This window comes from Juglans microcarpa x Juglans regia, chromosome 7D (genome assembly GCF_004785595.1).
Source record: "Juglans microcarpa x Juglans regia isolate MS1-56 chromosome 7D, Jm3101_v1.0, whole genome shotgun sequence".
Taxonomy (NCBI): domain Eukaryota; kingdom Viridiplantae; phylum Streptophyta; class Magnoliopsida; order Fagales; family Juglandaceae; genus Juglans; species Juglans microcarpa x Juglans regia.
Window position 1 is genome coordinate 1050850 of NC_054606.1, and position 20263 is coordinate 1071112.

The following is a 20263-nucleotide window of genomic DNA, read 5'->3' on the forward strand; positions in this document are numbered from 1 at the left end:
ATCTCTATCAATAATAGTATACACATAGATTATAAACGAATTTATTTTCAAAATATAATGCAGCCCATAACAAATTTATTTGTCTAACTGCATTATATACACCTAAAATTAGACCTCGAATACTCACAAATTTTATTATTCAACCAAGAAATTAGAAATATATTATATGCAAAATGAACAGATCTTAATAATAAGTTTTGAAGAAATGAAAACTTTTTGAGAGATGGAATTTTAAAATTGGCTTCTGGAATTGTTAAATTCGTAAGCTAAAACCAAATTATGTGAAAAGTTGTAACTTTTCATTTTTTTTTAAATTTGATATGAACATACGTGTTTATTGTGCCTGTTACCAAGTAATACAATTGTTGGATCCAGTCCAACGGTCACGTTGTTTAGGGCTGAGCAAAATTTGAAAATTTGACTCTAGCTTCAACTCCACACCAACTCCACTCCAACTCTAATTCCGATTGTTCGACTCCAATATTGTACATATTTTATAAAAATATATATATTTTTTATATATTAATCATATATATTATATAACTATAACTTATATAATTAGTTAAATTTAATAATATACTAGTATGAGTAAATTATTATAAAATAATATACTTATACTATAATATAAATAGATTAAATTGACTAATAATAGTTTAGTATATGTAAACACCGTACTATTAACTATTACTACCATGTAACACTAATGTATAAAAACAATTAATGTATAAACACTAATATATAATAACACGTAATACTAATTATATAATAATATTTAATACTAATGTATTATGTATAAACACAAATTTATAAATTTATAATAACATGTAATACTAATGTATAATAACTAAATTATAATAACATGTGCTAGTAATATATAATAATAAATGTGTAATAGCATGTAATATTAATGTACAAACATTAATATATAATAATATATAATACTAATGTAAAATAATATTAATTTGTGCAAAGATTTATTTTATTTTTTAATTTTGGTTATGTTTTAATAAAATTGAAATTTGAAAAAATATTTTTTTTAAAAAAAATAAAATAAAATCTAGAAGTCCAATTTGATAAATGAGAGCCTAAAATTGTCGAGTTGAAATTTCAAATGGGCTAAAAAAAAAACCAATAAAAAAATGTAAATCCGACTTCGCTACTACTAGTCGGAGTCGGAGGTAGGGCACTCTAACTCCGACATTATTAGAGCTCAGCCCTAAGTCGTCGTTACTTTCTCTCCAACCGACTTGTCCAGGTTCGAGTTCTAACATGTGCAATTTAGGAATTTTATTTTTTCCATGCATTGTAGCACCTGGTGCTTGTGCCCCATGTGTAAAACTAGAGCCTCAATACCACTAAGCCAGGTTGTGGCTTATGGTATGCATTTAAACCCAAAATACTATAAGTATTTTAGACTTTTCATAACTTCTCTCTTTCTAAAATAATTTTCAACTTTCAAAATCAACCTCAAAATAGAATTACTAATAAATCTAATATATAATTAATTATTTAAAAAATATTATTACTAATAAATATAATATATAAATAATTATTTTAAAAATATTTCCAACGGAAATTTCCAGATTGAAGAAAAATAATACCAAAACTAGTAGCGCACTGGTTCTGGGCAATACAAACAACGCTACAATTCCAACTTTAGACTTTGCTGTGGGAAATAAAAAACAAAAAAATTAAATAATTATCTCCCGTCGCATATGCAATAACATCGAAATCGGAACTGAGTTCTTATTAATTTTTCATTAAAAAACATTATTTTAAAGATTATTAAAGAAATAACGATATAAAACCACCTCCTGATTTAGGGGCCCGACTATCCAAAAGAAACCTCATCGTCATTGACTCACTCGTCTTCTCGCTCCCGAATACTTCCGATTGAAGTTGCTTAGAATCCCATTTTTTTAGTATTGGAGAAATGGAATCCCTAATTTGATCAGACGCCGCTCCCTATGGACGACGAGTCGTTTCCTGGTCACAAGCTCTGCGGTTACTTGTACGCGGTTCTTACTGTCAATCCTCCGCCTCCACAACCCGAGACCCTGAATTTTAATGCTCGTTGTGAAATTTTCCGAGACGGTTCTGAGGTTGGTTTCAGCTCCGATAATGGCGTCGTACTCTACCCGGTCGATTCCATATCCAATCTGGTCCCGAACGCTGACGTTCCGTATTCCGAGCAATGCAAGCGGAAGAGAAGGGTGCGAAATATCGGGCAGGTGCATGGGAGCATAAGCGTGGTGCACCAGCTGCACGCCCTGGTTACGCACAAGTGCGTGAAGATCAATGCTCGCGTGGTTTGGGTTGGGACTCGTGGTGGTGATAATGGTGAGACGAGGGCCGTGGTTCTGGTCGACGTGTACCTGCCAATGGCGGTTTGGAGTGGGGGGCAGTTTCCGAGGTCCGGAGCTACCGCCGGTGCGCTGTTTAGGCACTTGAGGTGTGGTGCTATTTCCATTCTTGAAACTTTGTAATTTGTGTGTAGCATTTTCGAATTTGCTAGCTATGATTTGAAAGTCAAATTGAACTTTAAGTGCAGAGTTTTTGGAAAGTTGTGTTTATGTCAAGCATTTGTCTCCCACCTGTAACTGCTCTAAGTTGTAAGGTTTGTTCATATGGTAGATTGCGGATTAGGTTTTGAAACCTCATAGGCATTTGCTTAGGACGTAACAGAACATTCGTGGTCAAATATAATATTGAGCATTTATCTGTTATATTCTTATCTTTTTTTACCATATTGCTTGAACCATCAGTCATCATGTCCTTATTTTTTCAAGGTAAGTTATTTGGATTATTTGGGAGGTTGGAGGTTCTGCATTCTATTACGTTTAATCGTGTAAACTAGTTTATTTTTTCAAGTGGAGGAGAAAATTTAGAGCAGTGAAGCAGATAAAAATACCTAAGTAAATTAATATAGTGAAACGAATATTACTCTATGAACCATGATTAAACTGGTCTATTTTGTTGCATCAAACGTAGTCTTACCAGGTCCATTTGGCTCCATAAGACAAATAGGCTCATGTAGATGCATTATAGATTGTTCTCTTTTCCAAGTTCTTTGTTTATCCATGAGGCTGACACAGTACAATGACATTTTTCTGTAGCTGCAACTGGGGGGAGAGAATGTCGATGCTTGCTAGGGGAGAGTATTGCATAGAAGCTTATGAAGCTGAGAAGAGCATTTGGTGTCTTTCTGATTGTCATGTTCTTGGATGCAAGCTTCATTACAATGTCACTGATTCTTCAAAAAGAAGGCTATTTGAACTTCATGAAACTTTTAAGAGCTTACCTAGTGTCACAAAGAAGCTACTGCCGGGTCCTTCAAGAATGATGCCAGTAGATGACTCTCATAGATCTGGCATGTGGGAGGTATCGGATGACATTTTGATTAAAATACTAGCTATGCTTGGCCCAGTGGACCTTTATAGGGTTGCAGCAACCTGTCGCCATCTAAGATCCCTGACCGCATCAGTCATGCCATGTATGAAATTAAAACTGTTTTCTCATCAGCGGGCTGCGATTGAATGGATGTTGCAGCGTGAGCGCGATGCAGAAATTTTTCCACATCCTTTGTACTCAACTTTCTCAACTGAAGATGGATTTAGTTTTTATGTAAATATTGTTTCTGGTGAAATAGTCACTGGGATAGCTCCCACTGTCAAAGATTTCCGTGGGGGTATGTTCTGCGATGAACCTGGCTTAGGTAAGACTATAACTGCTCTTTCACTTATTCTGAAGACACACGGAATGTTGGCAGATCCACCAGATGGGGTACAGGTGATCTGGGGTACACATAATGGCGACAGGAAATGTGGCTATTATGAACTTTGTGGTGATAATGTTACTCTTGGCAACACATTTTTTGACAGAAGGGATGTAAATCAGAAAGTTCGAAAAAACATGGAGGACGGGAACCACTTTTCACCTAAAAGAGCCAGGTTAGTGGTTTTTGATGACCAATTTGCAGGATTTGACAATCCAAGTCCTAGTCAAGGAATAAAAACACCTGTATCTGCATGCTCTGAACAGGCAATGTCCGTGGTTCAATGCTCTAGGGACTTGAGCTGCATCAGGAAAAACCTTCTTTCTACATATGAAGGAGCAATTGGTTTTTCGAGGGAAAGGAAGCTTGGAGATGATTCTAGTAAAGGGAGGCATGCTTCTATTGTTCCAGGAGATTGCTCTCACAAAAAGCAAGATGGTAGGTTATATGGTGTAGCAAAGGGTTGCAAGAGGCCTGCGAAGGTTGCTGCCAATCATCTCGAGTATAATGACACCTGGGTCCAATGTGATGCATGTTACAAGTGGCGGAAGCTTGGAGAAACTAGGGTAGCTGATGCTAGTGCAGCATGGTTTTGTAGTATGAATGCCGATCCTTTATTTCAGTGTTGTAGTGTTCCTGAAGAGTCTTGGGACAATTCCAGCTTGATAAGATACTTACCGGGATTCTACAGCAAAGGAGCCTCTGGGGGCGAGGAACAAAATGTTTTGTTCTTTACCAGCGTACTTAGAGAGCACTATCAATTGATTGATTCGGAAACAAAGAAAGCCATAACTTGGTTGGCTAAGCTTTCTTTGGAAAAACTCTCACAAATGGAATCAATTGGCTTACGAAGTCCTTACTTGGGAACTTGTCTTCTGCCTGTTGGAAACATCCATGGTTTCCATAGAATATTTCGAGCATTTGGTCTCGTAAAGAGAGAAGAAAAGGGTATTTGTAGGTGGTATTATCCACGAGATCTTGACAACTTGGCCTTTGATGTGGCTGCTCTCAGGATTGCTCTCTGTGAACCACTGGATTCCATCAGGTTATATTTGTCTAGAGCAACCCTAATTGTTGTGCCGTCAAATCTAGTTGATCATTGGAAAACCCAAATCGAAAAGCATGTCAGTCCTGGTCAGTTACGTGTATTTGTTTGGACTGATAATAGGAAGCCTTCTGCACACTGGCTAGCATGGGATTTTGATATTGTCATAACTACCTTTAATCGTTTAAGTGCAGAGTGGGGCCCCCATAAGAAAAGCGTACTGCTGCAAGTGCATTGGTTTAGAGTCATATTAGATGAGGGACACACCCTTGGCTCAAGTCTGAACTTGACAAACAAATTACAAATGGCTGTTTCGTTGGTGGCCTCAAATCGGTGGATATTAACGGGAACTCCAACTCCTAACACTCCCAACAGTCAACTGTCACATCTTCAGCCATTGCTTAAGTTCCTTCGTGAGGAAACATTTGGGCATAATCAAAAGTCATGGGAAGCTGGAATTCTTAGGCCATTTGAAGCAGGAATGGAGGAGGGGCGGTCACGTTTGTTGCATTTACTTCGTAAGTGCATGATTAGTGCAAGAAAGTTGGATTTGCAAAATATTCCCCCCTGCATCAAGAAAGTAACTTTTCTCAATTTTACTGAGGGGCATGCAAGAAGTTACAATGAATTAGTAGTTACGGTGCGGCGCAATATACTAATGGCTGATTGGAATGATCCTTCTCATGTTGAGAGTCTACTGAATCCCAAGCAGTGGAAGTTTCGAAGTGCAACTGTCAGGAATGTCAGGCTATCTTGTTGTGTGGCTGGACATATTAAAATGACAGATGCTGGCCAAGATATTCAGGAAACAATGGATGTTTTAGTTGAGAAGGGTCTGGATTCTACTTCAGAAGATTATGCTTACATAAAATACAATCTCCTCTATGGTGGGAACTGCGTAAGGTAATATTTGGGTTTTGAGGCTTCAAACGGCTTTTCAATTTTTGTTCTTGGAAATTTTGGATTACATTTTATCACTAACTGTGGATTACTTTTTGTTTGTTAGATGTAAGGAATGGTGCCGTTTGCCTGTCATTACACCGTGTAGACATCTTTTGTGCCTTGATTGTGTTGCTTTGGACAGTGAAAAATGTACCTATCCAGGATGTGGTAATTCATACGAGATGGAGACTCCTGATGTTCTTACCCGGCCAGAAAATCCTAACCCAAAATGGCCTGTCCCCAAAGATCTTATCGAGTTACAACCATCATACAAACAGGCAGGCCTTAGCTATAGGGAGCAGTTGGAATTATATCCAAATTCTACATCTCTTTTATAACAGGTTTTACCAATATATGTTTACAGGATAACTGGGATCCTGATTGGCAATCAACATCAAGCAGTAAAGTCGCTTATCTTGTTCAGAGCTTGAAAGCTTTGCTGGAAGGTAATAGAGAGGTTTCTCACTACACGGCTGAGGGAAAAAACACCAAGTGTATGGACCAGCTACTTTCTTCCTCTCAGATGACTGATGGGAAAATGAGCACAGATACCCAGAAATTTAGTCCGGAGAAAGTTCTAATTTTTTCTCAATTTCTTGAGCATATTCATGTCATTGAACAGCAGGTAGTTTTTGTATGCCATAGACTAGGCACAGCTTTGTATGATTGTCCTCATCCAATTGATAGTTTGATGAATTCCATTTCTACGGACAGTTAACTTTTGCAGGTATTAAATTTGCCAGTATGTATAGTCCAATGCATTCTAGCAACAAGGTACGTGTCTCTCTTTCCCCCCCATCTTGTCCGGATGTTGTTCCATGTTCTTGTTTTAATGTTTACTTTGATTAGTTCAGATGAAGGCACTTGCCACGTTCCAGAATGATGCAAGTTGTATGGTACTTTTAATGGATGGGAGTGCTGCTCTGGGGCTTGATTTGAGCTTTGTAACGCATGTGTTCCTAATGGAACCTATTTGGGACAAAAGGTAATGCTTTTTTGTATCATTTATGGAAATTCTTTTTTTTTTTTTCCTATTAACTTTGAGTTTCTTACCTTTGTAAATGATTGCTTAAAAAAAGTGAGTTTCTAGACCTTTTTTTTAAGAAAAAAGAAATGAAAAAGAGAATTTCGAGACTGCAAAATGGTCATCCATTTCTAGATATTTTCATATTTTCGAAAGGACTTTTTAGTTTTCTTTTTTAAAGGCTGTTAATTTTCTTTTACGAAAGAATTGTAGTCAATAATTCATTATTAGGAATAAATTATTAAAATTTCTGTTGGGCTAGTTGAATAAACAATGTATTTTTTCGAAAGAACAGACTTAAATTTGTATTGGATTTGCATTATTTTAAACGATTCTCATTACTTCAAATATAAGGGTGAATTTTCTACTTAATCTACCCATGAGAGAAACTTTAAACATGCAATGGAAACATTATTAGCTCCAGCAATCAAAAGAGCACCGCTGCTGGCCCCATCATCTCATCCTATGATTGAATCATCACCTCTCTGCTTTTGTGAGAGCCAATCATGACATTCTACTGTTACTTCATGCATGTACAATGAATATTTGTCTTTTCCAAAGACATTGACTTATCTTACTGATATTAACCTCTAACCTTTTTAGTATGGAGGAACAAGTTATTAGCCGTGCTCATAGGATGGGTGCTACTCGTCCTATCCATGTTGAAACTTTAGCTATGCATGGTACAATTGAAGAGCAAATGGTGGAGTTCTTACAGGTAGGCCTATCTTTGACTCTGCCTTGGTTTTAGCATCAGTAATGTGCCTTGGTGGTTCTACAAGTCATGTTATTTTTCAGTAGTTTTATAAGTCATGTTTGTATAAAATGGTTTGCTTCATGTTTCTTCAGGATGCTGATGGCTGTAGAAAATTCCTGAAGGGAGAGTATGGAAAACCTGATTGTGAAGGGCCACGAGCTCGTCGAACATTGCATGATTTTGCTGAGAGCAATTATCTCTCTCAGCTTAGTTTTGTCCGCACTAACCTGAAGATCTAAAGGTTTGCGTATCATTCTTTCACCATGTATTGTTATCATGGTGATTTATTGTTTATTCTGTACAGTGATAGCTTGAAATATTCCAGGGACATACTGCCACTTTCATTCTTTCTAGATACAATTATTTCATGGATTAAACTAGTATGATAATTTTGTTACTTGTCTCTCTCATCTTAGGTGTTTTCTAGTTTCTAAAACCTCTGTTTGTTCAAAAGATGTCTTCCTTGAGTGAACTAAAGAAAAGAGGTTCACTGGTTTATAACGTTTATGACATGGGATAGTGGTTGCTACTTGCTACACAGCAAAGGCCGACTTCTAATGCTTGGTTGCTCCTTGCCGACAAGGAGTCCCTGGAAACTGAGTGCCTCCATTAACATCACATGAGGTACAGATGCCACCTACGACATCATACAGTGTCAAACAGTAAATCATCAGTGATCACAATGAATGATAGGCAATAAAACTGAGGTCTCGTCCTCTTCTCGAAGGAAAAAAAAAAATGTGGTAGACAGACTTCACTAGCTTGGAGTTGTTAATGTCACCATAATAACCTTTGATACAACGTGTAATGCCTTCAGAATGGCCACCAAGTATTGTAAAGATAAAAAAATGTTGTGATTTGGTATCACATGGCACCCTAAACGAAAACTGTTCCCATTTTATATTGCTTGCAGCTTCAAATTCAGATCATCATTGATTCATTTGACCGAACTGTCCGCAGACACTAGTTGTGCACGTAAACTGGACAAAGAGAACAAAGACACTAACAAAGAAAGATACTCCAAACGACCGGCTGACACCTACAGCAGATGGCCATTCAACATGTCCAAGTCTTTTTATTAAAAATACACGTGTGCTTCACCAAAAAATTGCAAAAGTGAATGATACTGTTCGTTTTTACCTTTTTGAATGTTTTGCATTGGATTTTGTTTGACAAAATGCGCAATGAATAATGTGTGATTTTTACTCCATTTGTTCAGCCTTATCACGTTGCCCCTTGTCAAGTAGAGTAGGCAAAACGCATATGTGGGGAAAAACTAAAAAGGGAAACAAGTAAACAAACACCACGCTTTACATACCCACCTCCATGGCTGGCATTGGACAGAAGCCTCTTGATCGAGAGTGCAAGTACAGTAACCCATAACAACGGGGCATACAGATCCAGTAGTAGGTGACAATTGTTACATGGACCATTCTCCATTTACTGGGTTATGAGTCTTCCATCTCACGTCAGGTAGCGTACCTGTAACCTTTTCGATTCTAAATATTTCCCCGACTTGGAAATTCCACTGAAGAATTGGAGATAGAAAGACATATGAAAGATGCATTAAGATCGCCAATTTACATGATAGTTTTGAATATAACACGAGTAACCTACTTACAAAGAATTTACACATGCCTAACAACTTCACAACTTTCCTCGAAAAAACACAGAGAAAAGGCGGGGAATGCATTTCCGGAGAAAAGAAAAGGGGTTGAATTTGAGGGAAGAAGATAATACAACCCTCCCCGCTGTGAAAACAAAATTGGGGGTATCCAGCCCTTTCTTTCGAAGAGCTTAAAAGCTGAATCTGAAACAACAAACTTCAAATTTGGAAGTTTGGAATATGGAAATTTCCAACTCATTTACATCTTTTGAATCTAGCTGGTCAATGAGCTAAACTTTCCCTTCCCTTCCCATGCCAATGCCAGACTTGTCAACCATGGGAATGTTGTACTGCTGATATACTCTAGCCCTGTTTAATGCCCACCATTGTTCTGCTTCTTTCTCACTAAACCGCTTACGACTGCAATTAGAGGAACCAAGGCACCAAAAGTCAATGAGCATTCATTACTTAAAAGAAACATCTGGTTTCTTACTGAGAAATCTTCTGCCGATGATAATGAGAAACTTGGCTTATAAGAGCAGGCCCCAACATACAGTGGACCACTCGAATTAATATTCTTAAGAAATATCTAAAATTGTCCATTAGCAATTCTATTTAACTCTTATTCTTTGAATCAGAAAAACTTGAAAAAATGCCACATAAATTTCATAATACTTTTTTTTTTTTTTTTTGATAAAATTTCATAAAACTTGATGGTCCAAACTCATTCAATGATTTCTTTCAGGCTCTTCAAATTGTGCTTATAGAGCATAGAATGTTTCAGGCCCCTCCAGTTGTGTCATTATAACATTCCCAAGCTACATGTTTAGTCTCAAGTCGATGCCTCCAACCAAATTTGAACCTTCTCTTTATCTAATTTTCAAATTTTGGGAGTGAATGTGGTCTCCATATACCTGAGTTGAGTAACCAGGTGTCTTCCACTTAGTAACTTCAGACCACCTTCTTTATTGCTTTATAAACATGGAGATTTGGTTGCTTATTACTTGCTATTAAATTGTGTGAAGAATGCCCTAGATAGTCATGGGGTTCTTTGATATACACTGATGCTCCCTATTTATCAATATGGCCCATCAAGTGAGAGAAAAGTTCAGGCCTTAATTAAGAGGTGTCGAGTCATTGTCAAGTCACAGCTTCTGGCTTTGAGACCACTTTACAAGTGGATGTGGCATCAAGTGGAGTTACTCATCTTATCTTTTCTTTTGTGTTACTCTTTTATTCTTATGTACTAGTATTGTGGCCCTTCTGGAGCCTTACTATAAATTTTACTCACTATCAGAAATGGAAAACAATGATGTGAATGGCAAGGGATTGAACCAAAATCCAGACTGGACAAAGTGTTTGTCCAGCTTTGACTACATGGAACACATAAGGGGAAGAGATACTAGGTCAAATTCAACTATGACATACCTGAAGCGGACACGTTTAAGATCTTTGGCACCTCCAGGTAAGGAAATAAGGGTGATATAAACGCCCGGCTCATCTTGCTCAACCCATTCATCCCCATGGGGGGGTTCAGATTTTGCTGCTCTAGTCTTACTCCTTGTAGTTGTTTCTTGATGCACCATTTCAGTGTGACTCAAAGTGTTGTTACCAATTGTGGTTGACCCATTAGAAATCACCAACCTGTTTGATCCCTTTGAATCTAGTTCATGGCAGGTCATGTTACTATCTAGCACATCAATGGGTGCAGTAGAAACATCCTGAGTAAGAGAGGGGTTATAAGGACCAAAGGAAGGTGAAGTGCTGTTTCTTGCAGCTCCAACAGGTAACCTCTCAGCCATTTCCTTCAACTATCATACATGAAAGAACAAGGCATGAATTCAGATGTGTTATGATGTATGCAATTTACATATTAGAAGTGACAACTATTCTGTCCATAAGAAAACAGTACAAACAACAGAATTTAGAGATGACCATTTAACTCACCTGTGCAGTAAGTGCCTTAATTACTTCCTTTGCAGCTTTTGATTTTGCAGCCTCTTCCCCTGCTATAGAAATGGCCTCCTTCAGCTGTTTGGTTGTTCTCTCCAGCTCAATTTCTTGAATTTTTGCCTTGCGGGTAAGATCATCAACCTAAATCATGAAGTCAATCAGTCATAATGCACAGAAGTTTCACTCCCATGCAGAAACCTTTCTCAAATATCACAATGCACAAGCTCAAAATCACAAAAGATTTACACCTTTCTATACATAAGAAACAAGAAGCCCATAAAGCCCTTCTATCGATGCAATCTTGTATACTACTTGAATACATAATGGCAAAAGATCCAATCAATTTTCCTGTAACACTATTTGCCATGTCAGTTTTGACACGTACAAATGCACAAGTAGCTTTTTACCAACTACCATGATTTATAGGTAAAAACACTCGAAAGGTGAAAGAATAAAACCAAAATTGGAAAGAGATTTAAAATGACAACTGTGGAACTCGAAATCATTTTTATACCAGCTTAACATAGAATTGTCATGATGATATTACTAAAATTACAACTTTCCAAGATTCCAGGCAAAGAAGAAAAAAGAAAAGAGATTGCATGTCTTGCATGCATTAATGCAGGTAGGACATACAATGTACATGTCCCTATTCCTCCAAGGGACAATGTCATATTCTGTGAAAAGAAGTACAGTAAAAATAAGGAAGCAAGGATATGCATGAAATGAACAAGAAAAAGTATGCACATAAAACAATTAAATTGAAAAACACAAATAATATACCTGGACTCTTAATTTTAGAACCTCTTCATTCAGATTATCATTCATCCTTTTAGCATCACCCACAACAAACTTTGGTGAACTAAGCCCTGATAAAGTTGGAATTGGTGTAGTGGCACGAGGGGGACTGGATCGCCTTGACTTTGGAGATGTTGCTCGAGAAACAATTCTTGATCCAGGAAGAGAAGCCGAGAAGAACTTTTTGGATGACCCAAACACTGGATTGAGAGATTTAGAGTCACTGAGCGCATCCCACTGAGAAACCCCATTGGGAAGGGGTGAAACACGACTAATGTTAACATCTAGTTTCTTGTTTCTTTTAGAAGATCCGCCACTTTCTTCTCTAGATGATTCTAAGGAAGAAACTCTTCCAGGGTGGACATACGATCTTGAATCCAACTTTTCATTCTTGTCATTAAGTTCATTTTGCCCCTGATTCACACTTCCCCTTCTACTAAGAGCAGGATGAGACGAAGAGTCAGCTTCAGTGGCTTTCCAAAGTTTTCCAAAGCAATTATCACAGACACGGTAAGGTTTGTTTGGGTTTGGTGCCATGGAAGCCTTGAGAGACTTTTTACTAGTGCATGAGTGGCAGAAAACAAGTCCACAATTATAACAATTGTGTCGTTTTCTTTTGAAATTAAATGGAAGGCGGCAGCCAGAACACAATGATTGATCAATACCTGAGACCCATTTATGCAGACAGATGGCTGTGGTGAAATTTGTGCCACAAGCAATTGTTTTGACTTGTTTGTCTTTTAAAGCTTCAACTAAAAATGGGGACATTCGATCATCGGTATCCCCATGACCCAAACGACCATTGGCACCCTTTCCCCAAGTGTAAACTTCAGTTCTTGAAGTTAAAACTGCAACATGATAAGCACCACAAGCTATTTCTTCAACAAAATTCTTCATAAGCTTTCCCTCAACCTTTCTGGGGAGCTTCCCATCCGCTTGGGGATCTCCTAGTTGACCATAAACAGGGCTTCCCATGGTGAAGACATGGCCTGTAGTTGTTAGTGCCACAGTCAGGCTGTCTCCGCAGGCAACTTGGCAAAAGTTAGGTTCAACAAGAGCGGCAACACAAGTTGGCACCAGTTTTGCTTCCTTATCACCATGCCCAAGACGGAATTTATCTCCATCTCCCCATGTAAAAAGCTTTCCTGATGAGCAATTGCTGGAAGTCAAAGAGCCAACCATGACTTCAACAACTGCTGCGGTGTGCCAAACACCACAAGCTACCCGCACAGTCCGGAGGCCTTTAAGGGACTCAACTTCCCTTGGTATTGCCACACATCTACGGTCACCATGTCCTAAAACACCAAAAGTCCCATCACCAAAAGTAAACAATTGCCCTGCAGAAGTTACAACAGCTGTGTGCCACAGTCCACAAGAAACTGATGAAACATGTATTCCCTCCAAAGGTCCATTTAATTTTTTAGGAACCCACTGATAGGATTCATTTCCGTGTCCAAGGAGCCCAGAATTGTAAGAACTATTACCCCAAGTGTACATTTCACCAGAAAGAGTAACAGCACAGGAATGGTACTCCCCACATGCCACAAGTTCAATATTGATATTTCTAAGACCATCTAGAAGCTTTGGATGAGAAACATCAGAGTCAACACCATGTCCAAGTCTGCCTCTCAATTCCTCCCCCCAAGTGAAAACCTCTCCTTGCTTGGTTACAAGAGCAGCATGTCGACGACCACAAGCTAAGTTCTGAACATCAAGTAACACTGCAGATTCCATGGGTCTAGGAACTAAAGAATCAATCTTCGCACCAGAAGAACATCCATCTCTATTTATTCCTCCACCCAGAATGCCATCACCAGTGCCTTCCCCCCAAATGAAGACATCCCCTAAAGCATCACCATCATTGTTACCAGAGACTTGACTTGATGAGCTAACAGCACTGGACAAACTAACTCTGAAAGCATCCATGCCTGTAGCATTTCTGCGCCCAGTTGTTCCATCGGAGGTCCCTGATGACAAAGAATGGACTGAGCCACAAGCAGAATCTGAGGGAAAGAAAGCCTCAGGAGGCACAGCACATAATATCACATCTGATAATGCCTTCTCTAGACCAATTTTTGGAGGGCTTTCATGCAGAGTATGCAGATGAAGGGGATCGGCGCCATCCTAAATCAGCGAGAAGACAACTACTCAATATACTAAATACAATAGCAAATTACATCTAATGAATAAATATATGTAGGGAAAAAAATATTTTAATAAATGTAAGAAAAAAGAAAAGGAAATTTGTGCAAACAAAATAGAACACCTTTTGTGAGCTGCCACCACTGCCAAATGGAGAGCTCAAAGGAGAACTTCTTCGGGTGTGTGCTCTAGGACTAGTTGCTTCAGTTGGAACTCCATCTCCTTTTGACTCAGATCGCCCTGTTCGGTGGCGGCCACGGGATATTAGTGCTTTTAGACCAGTAAACCAGATTTCAGCTTCATCTTTATCCTTGCATATCTGAAACAAAGAGTATCAATAGAGCAAAAAATATTTCCACCGAACAAACTGATTTTTTCTAATTTGATGTTTAGTACATTGGACAGGCATGACGGAGAGCTCTCTGAAACTCATACAGAAAAAGTTCAGTTGAAAGGAAAAGGAGTGGACACAAGGAAATGCTCACCAAATCTAAAGACCTATCATCATATATAAGAGAAAATGATTGGTATTCCTTCTCAGGCCGAGGGTACCTCTGAAATATAGGCTGCAGTGAATGAGACCAAGAACAATCAGGAAGTCTTACAGTCCCGAAATAGATGAAAAATTGCATTATATAAGTAAACAACCAAAAAGCACGCATTTCACAAGGACTAATGATTAGTTTCTCTTTTGATAGCATTAAATCATTCAAGTTTTTTTTTCACAAGTGAAATCATCTATGTCATACCTCATATAAGATCCATGCAAGTTGACGATGCATGTCACAGAGCTTGTTCAATTGAAGCTAATGCTATGCTATCCTTCCCTTGTTCAAGACATACATAATGCGTCCTAACACCTACTTTTAATTGGTAGTTCTGATATGCATAGCAGCATAGGTAATCATGTAAAGAATTATGCCAGGACAAAAGTATCCATCAAGTATTAACATATACAGAAACCACTGTGCTTCTACAAACTGAAGACGCAGCCTTCCTAAACTAAAAGCTTCCAGTGGTTGATCCAAGCACACATATACACACGCACAAGAAATAAAATGGGTATAAAGTATAAAAACTAACGTATCAGGAAGTAGACTGAGTAAATATGAAAACAATAAGTGGTATGTACAGAACGGTAAGACATTGCCTTGTTTCCATGAGTCAGTTAAGATCAGTCATTGCAACTTCAGATATCTGGGTGTTCCACAGTGCAAGAATTAAATGAAAAGGTATTGACAACATCAAAGACAAATCATTTGAAAATTTTATTTACCCTCGCGCTACCAATCTGCCCAATCCTAAATCTAATCATTGAATCTGTTATACAAATCTAACACCCGCAAAGTTTCCATGTGGTATTGAATTTTTCTTCAAATCTATAGCAGTATGCAGGATGAAAGAGGTGAAGTATAACTGATCATGGACAAACTTACAGTACGCTGACCGGGAATAATTCTGGACACATGGTTTAGTTTAAGGTGTTTCTCCTCTTTTCCAGAAAACCAGATCAGGGTAGATTCATCCTGAAAAAAACAGAACCAAAGACAGAATGTATATATCACTTAAGTATAAAATCCTACCAAATGATTCACTAGTCTACAACGTCAGAAGCAACTGTCTTTGGAACAGATCATAACATGAAAAATACCAGACATTGTGAAGCAATTAAAAAATAGTCTAGGAGACTAGGAGAGGACACTTCAGAAACAGAATCAATCCAACATCATGACTGCTAGACATAATGACAAGTATGCAACCGCAAATAATAACATTATAACACGCATTTTATCCTTGATTTCTTTAACCAGTATATTATAAAATAAATAAATAAATAAAAGATTTATTTTACAGGTATCTATGTATGAGGCAAAACAAAGACGATGACAATAAAATTTAGGACAAGAGTCTCTCTCTCACACACAAGAATAAGCCTAATAGTGTCAACTTATTTCATATAACAAGCAGAAGGGGCAAACTCAGGGACCCATAAGGCAGGTAAATCTACACTCTAGAGAGACTAAACTGTTAAAAAAAAAAAAGAAGTAATGCTATATACAATTCAACTGTGTGTAAGCCTTGTGCAATCCCTTTAAAAAAAAGTGGGGTCTACCATGAGAAAGTAAGTTTTTTCATGTAGGTCCCAGGTGTGCCCTTTTTTTTTCAAATGGACTACGCGGGACTTGCACCATCTAGGATTGTACAAATCATTTTCCATTTTTTTATAAATATAATAAAACTGCAAAACATAGCATTAAGGTCATGGTGGAAGCAGGCAACTGAATGGAAAGTGCTTTAGGGAAGCTATGTCAGATAGTCCTGAACCCAGGGCTTAGGGCGTGCCCATGACACAAGGTTAATCTTTGTGACTTAATTTGCAAACCTTGCTCCTTCGAGATAAACAGATCTTCTAGGATTTTTCAAAACAAAGGGGCACAGCTCTTGCAACTTGGCACCTATGTTAGCACCCAGATTACAATGACATTTTGTGGGGATGGATGTTTGGCAACATTGCTTGGATGCTTCCCAAATGACTAATTGCATACATGGCTTTTTGTCTGGAGGCAATATATTCATCTGTTGAAAGGTTTTCTCTCTTGGATATTAAAAATGGCAAACTTTCCCCATCAGCCTCACAGCCATTGTAAATCGCTTGCAAATGCTCTTATCGTATGCATATACCCATGCACATGAATGCATGCATGCAAATTTTTCTTATGAGAAGCAATAGAGTTAGTGGCTGTTGGGATGATTTTTTCCCATTCCAGTAATTTCACTCTTGGTAAACGTTAAGCATTACCGTCGATTGTTCATGGTTTTTGTGACCAAAATAACAGGAGTAGCCATTATCTTTATGTTGTCTTAAAATATCCAAGATTCAATTTCTTTTTCTTTTTTCTTGATAAATATAAATTTATAGATACATTAAGCCTTACATTAGCCAGTTTGAAGGGACAAAACTTGGGCTTCCCTCTCCTTCCATACTTGAGCAACTGCGCACCTTTCTTAAGAGCAGTAATGGCCTGTGATAAAGAACACGCCATAAACCCAAATCAAAACAAACTAATAGAGTTACCAACTAATCTTAAAAGGGAGAAGAGCAAATATTTAATACCATATAACTGTATCATAAAATAGATTTGTTTGTGACATAGTTACAAAGTACAAAATATTAAAAAAAATGAAGCCATACAATCATCACAGATTGACTCAATAGAGAACTAAAGTTAATTGATGAATATATGATTTGCATAGGAGGATTTTACCTTCCCAGCTCTTCGTAGAAATTTTTTTCTTAATTGCTTTGCAAACTAGATGTTGTGGCCAAAGAAGTTCTTAGCAAGCCAGAGGTAGCTGAAATCGTTTTGAGGAGGCATCATGAGGCACATGATGCCATCCACTTTTTTGTGCATTGTCAAACAAATGTTTCTCCTCAAGTTTCTGTGAGACGTCCCGACACACACACACACTCATAAGTGGAATTTTCTTTTTGACAAGTAAGATGAAATTTCATTGATATAAAGATAGGCATAGCCCAGGTACACCGGAAGTATACATGTGAGTACTCCAATTTAAGAAGTAGAAACGGTTACAAGAAAATCATGGAAGCTGAGACCATTTAAATCTACTCATAAGTGGAAATTAAGGCCTCATTGACATAGGCCAAAGATCTATGAAACACATTAGCTGGAAACTTCCTAGTGCTTTGGCCGTCTCTCAAACACTTCCCTTGGTTTCCGATTTTATTGGCATGTTTGGCTAAGAAAAAAATTTCAGTTTTTAAGAAAAAAAATTTAAATGTGTTTTTGTTCATGTTTTACAAAGCGGAGTCCACTGAAATATATGTGTGGAAAATAATTGAGATTTGTTTTATCGGTTTTCATGAAAGTGAAGGGGTCCACTAAAAATATTTTTTAGATAAATAACATACTATATTAATAAGAATACGCATAGCCCAAATAAACAGGAGGTATACAAGAGTTTACACCTAGGTAAGAGGGGGGGTCCACTAAAAATATACTAATGATTAGATGGGTAGTTCATTTTAGAGAGAGAGAGAGAGAGAGAGAGAGAGAGAGAGATGATATATCATTTTGGGGTTTTAAACGTGTTTGAAATGAAAGTAGAAATACTTTATGGCAAACTGAGAATTTATTTACTAGCCAAGCATAGCCATCACCCAGCTGCTTATGTTTTCCCCTCTTTTCAATCAAATCCTTTCTACCCAATCATCAGTTTTTCTAACAAAAACCTTAGAAATTTCAATTATGCCACAATTAAGGAAAAACTTATAAGTAAAAAAGAAAAAAAAAAGTTCTGACAGGCTGGATCAGTGCTGTAGTGAAGCCACCAGCACCAGTAACATCGGGAGGAAAGGCACCAGTGGCACCATAGGCACTGTCTTTTTTTAATGGATCTGATTAGAAACGAAAGAGAGCACAAGTTAATGAATAAAATTGAAAACCAAGGGACCTATTCAAAAATGGACGAAAGCAGCGAGTTGTTCTTTGATAATGTTGATAACTTTTTTATTTTATGTGCAGCTGACGGACTGGGTAAGGAGTGTTGGTGATTACATATCGTATAATGTCACATGTTAGTGTATACTAATCGATGTCCTCTTAATTCTGATTTTGAATATCTTAGTTGTATTATATATGATGTAGAATCCAATTTCTTGACTCCTCATAATTCATAGCTCAAGCCCACTGCGCATACACCCTGTGTTGCGCTCTTAATGAGTTTTGAATTACTTATAAAAATAAAAATAAAAAATAAATAAAAAATTCAAACCCACTGTGAATGGAATTTAGTGTAATTCAGACGTACTATTTTCTAGACGTATGTCAAAGCAAAAAGTCACTAGCCATGCAAAATTCATCAAGCAACACAAGATCACAAGTACACGAAAATTTCGCAATTCCTTATGGCAAGTTAAGAGTAGAGAACATGGGAAAAAAAGCATACAATCTTCCCTATACTAATCCAATCTTGCTAACAATTGCTACAAATCCTCATTTAAATTAAGAAAGAAAAAAATAACATGATGTGAAATTTTGCCACCTCATACAAGCAGCACAGACAATGGTGCACAAAAATTACCAACATTTCCGGTTTCGATAAACCAGAAACGTTCTCAACCATTCATAAACGAAAGCCTCAACCCTAACGCACCGAAAAAAATTCTTCCAAAAAAAAAAAAAAAAGAAGTAATAAATTTCTTGAATTGACAAACAATTACCAACTCAATGTCCCTCTCCACCGGGCCCGGCTTAGACTGGTCAGCGCTCATCTTCTCTAGGGCGACATCAAGCTTCGAGTTTCGCTAACGAAACCCTACCCTCCATCACTCCCAATGCACCAGATTGTCCGTACACTAACTCCTCCACACGCTGCCTCCACCAAGAACACAAAAAATCACCGCAATTCGACACCTGTATTCACATTTCCTCGAAGTTCAATTCGGTTAAAGTTTGAGCTCGGATTTGAGCTAACTCTCAGTGGAAAATGGAAGATGAACTCCGCAAAAAGACTCCACATCGAAGAAAACTATGAGCAATGGCGGTGAAGAAGGCTAAGTTTTTGGAAGCGACGAGAGAATGTGACAAAAACAAAAGGAGGTTTTGAGAATTTCAAAGATTCTTCGGGCCGTTTGGTTCGAGGCATTACTTTTTATTTTTCTTTTCTTGTGTATATGGCAGAGAAAAAGAAAATTAAAACGGGAAAAATGCGAGAAAGTGCGAGGAAGAGAGGGAAAAATCAGTGAGTGAGGGAGTGTTGACGAAAGCGATTGATGGATAGGTGGAAAGAAAGCCGTAGAGAAATTACCAGCAGCTTGAGCGAAATAATAGGGCTTTTTGGATTTTAGGACCTTTGGTTCGCACAGCAGTAAAGCCATTGACCACTCTGTTCTCTGGTCAACGTGCCATTGACAGGTTGCCACGTTGGTATGAAATGAGGTGGGGCCTACGATACCCATATGTCTTTTACAAACATAACCTCTAAACTACTATTTGATTTTATCTATTTCAACGATTTAAAAAATAAATAAATAAATAAGAAAACCACTTCATTAATATTTAAGACAGGGTCAGAGTTTTTTATTTTTCTTTTTTATTTAATGTGACTATATTGTCTTTTGAAAAATTATTAGGGGTAAGTTGGACTTTTAAAAACACCTCTCAACTCCTCAAATATTACAATTTTTTTTTATATAAATA

General features: G+C 37.6%; 2 protein-coding genes across 3 annotated transcripts; one reads left to right on the forward strand and one right to left on the reverse strand.

Annotated features, from left to right (window-relative positions):
- Positions 1-1796: 1796 nt before the first annotated feature.
- Positions 1797-9366, forward strand: LOC121238477 (F-box protein At3g54460). Its single transcript, XM_041135354.1, has 9 exons — positions 1797-2452; positions 3117-5723; positions 5827-6040; positions 6127-6387; positions 6477-6536; positions 6617-6747; positions 7390-7504; positions 7636-7784; positions 8763-9366. The coding sequence occupies exons 1-8, from the start codon at positions 1968-1970 to the stop codon at positions 7780-7782; spliced, it is 4020 nt and encodes a 1339-aa protein (XP_040991288.1). The 5' UTR covers positions 1797-1967; the 3' UTR covers positions 7783-7784; positions 8763-9366.
- Positions 9087-19892, reverse strand: LOC121238478 (PH, RCC1 and FYVE domains-containing protein 1-like). 2 transcript variants are annotated; one of them, XM_041135355.1, is made up of 9 exons: positions 19285-19892; positions 16979-17065; positions 15479-15568; positions 14528-14608; positions 14167-14361; positions 11886-14024; positions 11097-11243; positions 10578-10960; positions 9087-9569 (listed from the first exon to the last, which is right to left on the reverse strand). In XM_041135355.1, exons 1-9 carry the CDS (start codon positions 19333-19335, stop codon positions 9440-9442), a joined length of 3303 nt encoding a protein of 1100 aa, XP_040991289.1. In that variant the 5' UTR covers positions 19336-19892; the 3' UTR covers positions 9087-9439. The 2 variants fall into 2 exon arrangements, with proteins under 2 accessions (XP_040991289.1, XP_040991290.1); XM_041135356.1 differs by lacking the exons at positions 16979-17065; positions 19285-19892 and adding an exon at positions 14792-14921.
- Between the last annotated feature and the right edge of the window lie 371 nt (positions 19893-20263).